Consider the following 9,686-nt stretch of genomic DNA (forward strand, 5'->3'; position numbering starts at 1 on the left):
AAAAAATGATATATGCATGTATGTAAGTTTGTTTTGACTAACGAACATCTACAAGTTTTAGGTTATCATTTTTTAATAGCTATACATGTCTAGAAAATCGATATATTGATGATATAGAGATGATGTGATATATAAACCGAGCTTTTCTTTGAGCGGTAAAGTTATTATTTTCAACTTTATAAATAAATAAATTCATTTTTTTTTTCATAAAAAGAACATTACAGGCGAAGAGTATTGGTTTATTTTCTGTTTTTTTTTTTTGTTTTAGTAATTCGCGAAACTTACCCCTCAATGATCACGGGAGTTTTTCGATTTTATCTCGCATAGAATCGACTAGAATTGAATCGATCTCAATAATTTTGAAACAAAATTATATTGAAATATTCAACAGAGGGAGTCAGGGAAAAGTTAGCTTCAAGTGATCAATATTATACCGTGATTAAACTTCCTTGTTAACGTGTTTCCATGTGAATTGTCTAAAATCATAATGATAATTCTAATTAACTGTTGTCCCCCTCCTTTCTTCAAGAACAAAGACATTCACGGTCTACATCTGATCTTAATATAGTTAGTGAAAATTATTTTATTCTGACAAAATAATTGGCGTCAACGGTTTTCCAAATTGTGTTTGTCTTATTGGATATTAACTATCAATGCATACTGGGTAGTTAACATTTTAAAAATGATCATTAAATAATTATATAATAATATTACGTGTTCGTATTGATACATTCAAAAAGAGAAAAAGGATTTTAACGGATTCATTTTAACTTGTAGGCCCCACTGGGCATGGTAAGTAATAATAATATTTATTTAAACAGTGGCACACATACGTAGATGGTGCGTCCATACCAATTACAAAATTTAATATAAAAACAATGGAAAATAAAAACTGAAACTAAAATAAAACATATTTGAGATAACGACATAAAATTTGACTCGACCATGTATACCTCCATGACTCGACGCTATAGGCCTATATTAATATTTGATCGACTGTCTGATGTTTCATAAAATCATAATACCGCCCTCTTTAGCGATGTGGTCCATGCCAGCAGTGTAACAAGGCTGTGGTATATTAATGCGCTATATTTCACATTAGTTTTTATAATATTAAACTGTATTTTATATACTGAAGAATATAAAATCAAATGTGGTTTTATAGTTAAATATTTTGTATTATGTAAATTGATATGTAATTTTAAAATGTTCTATTTTATGGTATTCTACGAACTATTTTGCGGAAGCATTTATATCGTTTTTAAACGGGCGGTATAAAGCAACCATGTGAGGCAAAAAGCCTTTCGTCCCTTACATTTTCTGGATTACGCTTCTCAAACGAGGCTTGTGAGCAAAAAAATTGCTTCACGACCCGTTAAAACATTTTGTTATTTGGTATTTCAAGCACAAAAAAAACAGTTGTAAGTTAAGTAAAACATTAACGATTTTTGAGTATCACAGCTATCAAAGGAGAGTCATATAGTAGCGAAATAACTGCCTGAAAAAAACCCCGTCAACCGTCCATATTGGAAGAATTCGTATTTCGTCAATTTCAACTTTGGGTCACGCAAATTATTTCGGTTTGTAATAAACACGTTACCAATCCATCAAGATGAATGCACAAGGAGTTTCCAACTACCCCATTGCCTCTTTATATGTGGGAGATTTGAATCCTGAAGTTACAGAAGCTATGCTTTTCGAAAAATTCTCTACAGCTGGGCCCATTTTATCCATTCGTGTGTGTCGTGATGCCATCACTAGACGTTCTCTCGGCTACGCCTACGTAAATTTCCAACAGGCCGCAGACGGTAAGTCGCTCATTTTTAGATATTATTAAATTGGTAATTTGTGTTATTTTAGAGACAAATAAAGATCATAATTATCTATACAGAAACACTGAGAAATATTATCTATAATAAAGTATGAATAAATTGAATGAAAGAAACCAAAATCACAGCAAAAAGTATACTTCCTACAATTTTAATAGATAAACAAACTGAAACTGTAATGAACAATAAATAAATAGTGGAAGCAAAACTTAATGAATTTGGCAAGTTTCGGTTGTATTTCTCTAAACTTTTATTATCTATATGTATCTACTGTAGGCCTATATTAAAAGAAGTCTATAATTAAATATTTTTTTTACAGCTGAAAGAGCCCTTGACACGATGAACTTTGACGCTATCAAAGGTCGCCCAATCCGTATCATGTGGTCCCAACGTGATCCGACTTTACGTCGTACTGGCATGGGAAACGTCTTCATTAAGAACTTGGACAAGTCAATTGATAACAAAGCTCTGTACGATACGTTCTCGGCTTTTGGTAACATTTTGTCTTGTAAGGTAAATACGAAGAGTATATATAATTGATATTTTTAATCTTTATTCCTTTTCCAGCACTTTTCCTCGGTTACAAAAGCATCTTTAGAAAATATGTCAAATGTTGCATGTATAAAGAATGATAGCACCCTCTAAACGTGTCAGTGGCAATATGGTGGCTTTTAATATTGTCAAGCACATGTAATATTATCATGAATAAAAGATCTGTTTATATCTAGATTAATCAATTTGTCTTGTAAAGTCTTTGAACCTGAAAAACAATACATTAAACTGTAATATAATATTAATAATCAAATCTTGGTTTCTTTACATAAAAATGTCTATTTTTTTATACACTAGGCATCTCAATGCAGTCAAATAATTAATAGAACCTCCTCAATATACAACCATATGTTAATTTAATGGTATTTTTTTTATCCTCTTTTGTAGATTCAGTGTGATGAAAACAATGAGTCCAAAGGCTATGGTTTTGTCCATTTTGAGACTGAAGATGCTGCCTCAAAAGCTATCAGTAAAGTCAATGGAATGTTGCTTAACGGAAAGAAAGTGTAAGTACAGTAAATTTGCATTAAGTTTTAAAGATGTATTTAAAACATTAAAAATAAAGATTGATAAAATCTTTTTGTAGTTTTAATAAAGTTTGTCACTTATCAACTATTGGGTGGCATTAAAATGGCATATTAAAAGAAGTTGTTCAGGGGGACAATACATCTTTAATTAAACTTGTACTAGCAAATTTTATTGTATTGATATTCTTTTGGGACATGAAATATGTTGTGAAGTATCAACAAATACACTCAATTGTTGATTGAATGATTTCAAAATGTTGCTATTATAGATATGTAGGACATTGGATTCCTCGTAAGGCCAGAGACGCCGACATGGGAGATAAGATGAAGAGTTACACAAACGTTTTTATCAAGAACTTGAATGACGAGGTCTCGGACGATCAACTGGTTGACATGTTTAGTAAATACGGAAAGATCGTCAGTGCGAAAGTGATGCGTGATGATGGTTCAAAGAGCAGAGGCTTCGGTTTTGTAAGCTTTGAAGATCATGATGCTGCATCGAAGGTAATTGTATGAATGATTAGGTCATCCGTGTAAAGCTCTGTCCACACTATCAAACTTTGTGTGACAACAAAAAATGTAATGTGCCCATATATGGACATGATATGTCATAACACTACCATATTTGGCAGATCTTTGAAGTAGAACCAGCCGTATGCAATGCCTAGTACAAATGATTACATGCTAGTTAGCTGGTTAGTTGTTAAATGAATTATCCCGGTCCTGTATACCATCTAGTAAATGCAATGGATTTTAAATAAATGATATGGAAATGACGATATCTATTCCAAAGTTTATATTGACATAAAAAACATGGAAGTTTAGTATTCATACTGTCTGATCCAATATCATTAAGCCCTGTCTACACTATCATAGAGGTGTGCCGCCCAAATATGGTAGTGATATGACATCATCATGTCCATATATGGGCACATCACATTAAGTTTGATAGTGTACAGTAGACAGAGCTTTAAAAAAAAGGTATGCATAATTGATGGCTATACTATATTAACAGTAACTTGAAAAAAACGGCAGACATTGGGTAATTGGTATTAAACCCTGACATTTTTCTATTCCTTCGTTTTAAACCTTCCAGCACTTTATAGCTTTGTTTTACACTAACCTAATATATTTTCAACCAAATTGAACTGACTTTTATAGTTTTTAAAGTTTGCTGTATTATAAATCCAATTTGTGTGCATGTTTCAGGCAACTGAAGATTTGAACAACACCGATATTGAAGGTCGCCTATTGTACGTTGGGCGCGCTCAGAAGAAGGCTGAACGACAAGCGGAGCTTAAGCAGAAGTACGAACGACTGAAAGCGGAACGAATCAACCGCTTTCAAGGTGTTAATCTGTACCTTAAAAACCTAGATGATGAGATCGACGACAAGAGACTACAGAAAGAGTTTGAAAAGTTTGGTACTATTACAAGTGCAAAGGTAATGATGAAAATATGGAAAATAAATAAAAATGGACACATCTTCATCGTCGCAAGTTCCACAATCAACAAATTGATTATCATGGAACTAGAAGGCCTACTTTTAAAGTAGTGGCTGTGTGTGGCAGGGGCTGTGTGAACTAGTACACCGAGGTAACCCTCTAGTCGTCCCTAAAGCTGTACTAGGTTCTTTAAAGTGCACATTAGCATTTGTGTACACTGGACCTATGGTTTATAGTCCTTGTCATTTGAGAAGACTTTTTCTACCACCAGAACCATGGAGCGAGTGAGCTTGAGCCCTTGCCGATATTCCACTGTCATTCGCATGCAAAACAGTGAGTGGGCACCATCAAATGGTTGGGGGTGGGCCCCGCCATGAAATATTTAATTGTCATTTGTTTAGACTTCAGAGGTGTATGCTAGACCTTACATATTCTAATTCCTTTTCTTTAGGTTATGAGTGATGAGAAAGGAATCTCACGAGGCTTTGGGTTTGTCTGCTTCTCATCCCCTGAGGAAGCAACGAAAGCAGTAACAGAGATGAATGGAAGGATCATTGCAACTAAACCTTTATACGTGGCTCTGGCACAGCGCAAGGAAGATCGTAAAGCCCAGCTGGCTGCACAACATATGCAACGCATTGCTGGTATTAGAGTTCCGGTAAGTCGCACGTTTTTATATTCGATAGCATTTTAAATCTTGTACTAATTATTTGTTTTTGTTCTTTATTAATTTTTTTTTGCTTTCATGTCATTTCAATCAATTATTATTGATTATCTGTTATTGATTATTTATTTTTATTTTATTACCATATTATTACTGTACCATCATCATTACAATTATTGAATAAAGGTTGAAATGAACTAGGTTATCAAGTGGAGACTGTTAATGTTAATAACAACCACATCTTTTGTTATTGTAGGGTAATGCACAGCAGATAAACCCAGTCTTCAATCCTGGCTTTGGATACTTTGCTCAGCCTGTTCAACCACCACCTGCACGATTGTACCCAACAGGTCAAATGGCCCCAGTTAGAAACCAACGTTGGACAGGTGCTAACCAACCTAGACCAGGTCAGTTTTAATTTCGGGTTGAAGAAAATATGTATTTTGAATCAAAATTCTTGTGTTGAGCTCTGTATACACTATCAAACTTTATGTGACAACAAAATGTGATATAGAGACATGATGATGTCATATCACTATTATACACAAACACTGTCGTGGACAGACGTAATGGTGCCGTAGTTGGTTGCCGATGACACGATGTGACTCTTAGGAGAAAGGAATGTTGTTGAAAAGGTGTAACATTTAGTCCACAGCGCCTTTGATCACTTGTTGCTGGAATTGGCGCTTTACAAATTCGTATATATTATTATTATTATAGTTGGGCATATCACTACCATATTTGGGCACATCACACTTTTTTGTCAAATAGTTTGATAGTGTAGACAGAGTTTAAGCTTTGACTAAACACTAAAATAAAGAAACAGTTTCCACTATATGACACAACTACCTACCAGTAGGTATACGTTATGTTAGTCTTTTTAAACATAGGGTTTAATTAAATATTCTTCCATTTCGTTTTAGCTCAGCCAAATGCCGGTTTTCAACCACTTGCAAACGCTCGTCAATTCGCCCCTAGAGGAGGAAACCCAGCTATCCGCACTGCCAACCCTACTAGAGTCCCCATCCCTCAGCACCAGCAGCAACGTGTTCCAGGTAAGCAAAGAGCATTTGTGTTTCTCGTGGTGTTATATTGCATGTTTTTTATTATATGTTTGACTAATATTGATATGTTTATTATATGATTAACAGAAAGTAATTCCTTGAAGTGTCTATATAGTGTACAATTGATCTGAGGTCAAAGTTCATTCTTTATAAATGCTTATACATTAGATAATGTATTGTTTGATTGCTTCCCTTCCAGGTGGAGTAATCCCTCAGTCCGCTATTCGTGTAGCCACACCCGGTGGCATGCAGTCGGTGTCAACCCAGCCACGCCCAGTGAAATACGCTAACGCTGTACGTAACCAGCCTGTTCCAGGACAGAGTACTGGCATACCTGTGGTAAGTATTGTCTACCTACAGACAATTATTTACCATTATTTACCAGTCATTTGAGCTCTGTCTACACTATCAAACTAGCTTGAATTGTGATTTGCCCAAATATGGTAGTGATATGCTCAAATTTGGTAGTGATGACATGTCCACATATGGGCACATCATATGAAGTAAAGTGTAGACAGAGGTTTTTGTTTGGAGGGATATCTATAGAAATCGTACTGTGTAAGGTAATCCAGTATTAGTCTTAGTACTAAATTTTTAAATGTTATTGTTTTATAGGAAGTACCACAGCAGGCTGTACAAGTGCCAGGTCAAGAGCCACTATCTGCGTCAAACTTGGCCCAGGCAAACCCCCAGGAACAGAAGCAGATGCTAGGGGAGCGCTTGTACCATATCATTCAACCCACTCATGGTGATCTAGCTGGTAAAATTACTGGCATGTTGTTAGAGATTGATAATGCAGAGCTGCTTCACATGTTGGAATCCCGCGACTCTTTGACCGCTAAGGTAAGCTATTGGGGTTTTTACTTGATTCAAATTACATTAAGCTCTGTCTACACTATCAATGTTTGTGACAAAAATATGTGATGTGCCCATATTTAGGCATATCACTACCATATTTAGGCATATCACTACCATATTTAAGCATATCACTACCATATTTGGGCATATCACTACCATATTTGGGCACATCAGACTTTTTTTTTCAAACTATTTTGATAGTGTAGACGGAGCGCCTAACAATACTTAGTAATTATTTAAAAAAGAAAAGTTGACGTTTAAATAATGCATATGTTTTTGTTCTAACCGTGTAATGCATTTGTTTTTGTAGGTTGATGAAGCTGTAATTGTTCTGAAGGCTCACCAAGCCAAAGAATCTGGAGGAAAGCCATCCATTGTAGCTACTGCTCAGTAATGCTACAAGTATATCCGAGTTTTAAAAAAAAGAAAGAACTACTATACGACTCTCCTTTAATGATATAAAATAAGGAAAAAAAGCTAAAAAAATGGTAAAAGTAAATCATAAAAACGGTAAAAAATATCTTGAAAACAAACAACTGCCAAGTAACAAAACAGAGAAGCTATAATCACAAAATGAATATGAAAGAAAATGGGACACACAAAAAAAAATGAAAAATAGGAAATCGGTGTTGAACACGCCAGTAGATGTTGATAAAAAAAACATGCTTAAATGCAGACTCTTAAGTAACTAAAAGCAATGCTATCTATGATAAAAAGAAATCACTTAAAAAAAACTATAAAATACATAAAAATAGAAAAATCTGTAGAAAAAAAACCATAAAAATATTGCTTACTGAAACAAAGTAGGTATACATGTGACCTCGTTCATTTTTTGATGACAATACTTTTTTTACATTTAATAGACAAACAAAAAAATGAACTACAATATTTAATTTAATCATTCACCACGCCCAACTTATGTTAATAGACGTTGTTGTTGGTAAACATAAATTCACTATATAATTGTGGTTATTTAAATACAGCACAAACATTGTTTATTTGTTATGTGGTTTTTGACATTATTTCTTGCGTTCCTCATTGTAACACTAATTCTGTCTTGTGTGGAGAGATCTTAAATCTTGATGTATTGTGAATTATAAAAATGGTATATTTTTTTTGTACTAAGTCATTTACATGTGCTAATGTTGGGTGACATTATGTTGAAAATACAATAAAAAGCAAATCATACATATATATTAATGTTTTTGGAGTTATTTGTTTGGAATTCAGTGTTTTGCCAATGTCTAGCATGGAGGCTATCCGCACAGTCGACCGTGTATCTATACGTTACAGACAACTATACCATGATTGACCATCTGATAGAAAACTACATTAAGCTCTGTCTACACTATCAAAGTTTGTGAAAACTACCATGTTTGGGCACATCAAATAATTGTTGTTAAACTAGTTTGTTAGTGTAGACATAGCTTTACACACATAGTCAACCATGCAAAAAAAATAATATATTAAGCATTGTCGACACTATCAAACTAGATTGCCAACAAAGTGTGATGTGGCCAAATATGGTGGTTATATGCCCAAATATGGTATATGACATCAACATGTCCATATATAGGCACATCACATTTTTTGTCACATAAAGTTTGATAGTGTGGACATAGCTTTACAAGCATAGTTCATCGTGTAGAAAGTCCTTATTGTCATTTATGAACACTAGTAATTGTCTGTTGGTGCATAATCAGGATTTTGATTTCCAACATTTATCATGAATAATTATTATTAATGGAGAAGTTCTATAAGTGCGCCAGGCATGCAGTAGCCATATTATTATATAGGCCTACCCTCTACTATAACAATACGTCTATTACACTATTATCAAAACGCACGTGAGTGTGACTGGGAATTCTTTGTCACTAAAGAATGGTATTTGTGTTAAAGAGAATATTATTGCCTTCCTTTGAAATCTTATCCGAAGTAAAATCAGCTCATTAGTGACGGTAGGCCTACAGTTAAAAAAATTACAAACATCAACGGTAAATAAATATTCTCAGTATACCCCTCGGGTTCGAATCTCGAGTGCCAAACAATAGGCCTACTTAACTTGTTAGGAATTCAAATTTGAATACTTACGAAAATCATATAACGTTAGTTAATAACTTTTTTCTAAAAGCAATAACACATCACATGGTAAGACCTTTGTGGCCAGAGAGAGGCAGGATCGTGAACAATACCACATGAAGTTATCAACGTTTTTACGCGCGCGTCCCAATAATGCGTACTTCTCTCTCCCTCCGTCCGTACCGCGTATACTTCAACCTTTCCCTCCCAGCAGTGAAATGCACGTGTTTTTTTTGTAGTAGGCCTAAAAGCATCAGTCAGCATACAATACATTTATAAGAAGTCTACCTAATAATATTATTTATTTACAAAAATAAATATTGAAGTGATATGCCTACTAAGTATACAAAAGTCATAAAAACATTTATAATCAGTTTAGTGAAATCATACATGTATAATCAATATTAATCGATAAGAAATATTATATTTCATATTTGTATTGGGTCATTATAGGTATAGGCCTAGTAGGCCTATGACCACATTTAATTACAAACAAAATTACAGAACAAGTTTGTCTTCGTTTACATTTTGTGTGGTTCTTTATTTCTTTATTTCTTTATTTAAAACACTGCATTTTCCTAATTATCAAAATTATAAGTAGGGGTGCTTAAAAACGAGAATTCATTATATCAAAGCGAGGCTTCCGATTTACATCAGGCCTCAAGGCTG

At 34.1% G+C, this 9,686-nt stretch overlaps 1 protein-coding gene across 1 annotated transcript; it reads left to right on the plus strand.

The window, feature by feature from the left end:
• Positions 1-1,295: 1,295 nt before the first annotated feature.
• Positions 1,296-7,352, plus strand: LOC140063503 (polyadenylate-binding protein 1-A-like). The gene is made up of 11 exons (XM_072109853.1): positions 1,296-1,808; positions 2,149-2,342; positions 2,769-2,887; positions 3,178-3,412; positions 4,118-4,351; positions 4,804-5,010; positions 5,273-5,423; positions 5,940-6,071; positions 6,280-6,419; positions 6,696-6,923; positions 7,249-7,352. Exons 1-11 carry the CDS (start codon positions 1,613-1,615, stop codon positions 7,330-7,332), a joined length of 1,920 nt encoding a protein of 639 aa, XP_071965954.1. The 5' UTR covers positions 1,296-1,612; the 3' UTR covers positions 7,333-7,352.
• The last annotated feature ends 2,334 nt before the right edge of the window (positions 7,353-9,686 follow it).

Source organism: Antedon mediterranea, chromosome 1 (assembly GCF_964355755.1).
Source record: "Antedon mediterranea chromosome 1, ecAntMedi1.1, whole genome shotgun sequence".
NCBI classification, from domain to species: Eukaryota; Metazoa; Echinodermata; class Crinoidea; order Comatulida; family Antedonidae; genus Antedon; species Antedon mediterranea.

What these genes read in the sequence shown, in the direction of transcription:
- LOC140063503 (XM_072109853.1), top strand. Translation starts at nt 1,613, where the DNA reads ATGAATGCACAAGGAGTTTCCAACTACCCCATTGCCTCTTTATATGTG. An exon ending in TTTCCAACAGGCCGCAGACG is followed by an intron (nt 1,809 to 2,148) that starts GTAAGTCGCTCA and finishes TTTTTTTTACAG; the next exon opens with CTGAAAGAGCCCTTGACACG. An exon ending in GTAACATTTTGTCTTGTAAG is followed by an intron (nt 2,343 to 2,768) that starts GTAAATACGAAG and finishes CCTCTTTTGTAG; the next exon opens with ATTCAGTGTGATGAAAACAA.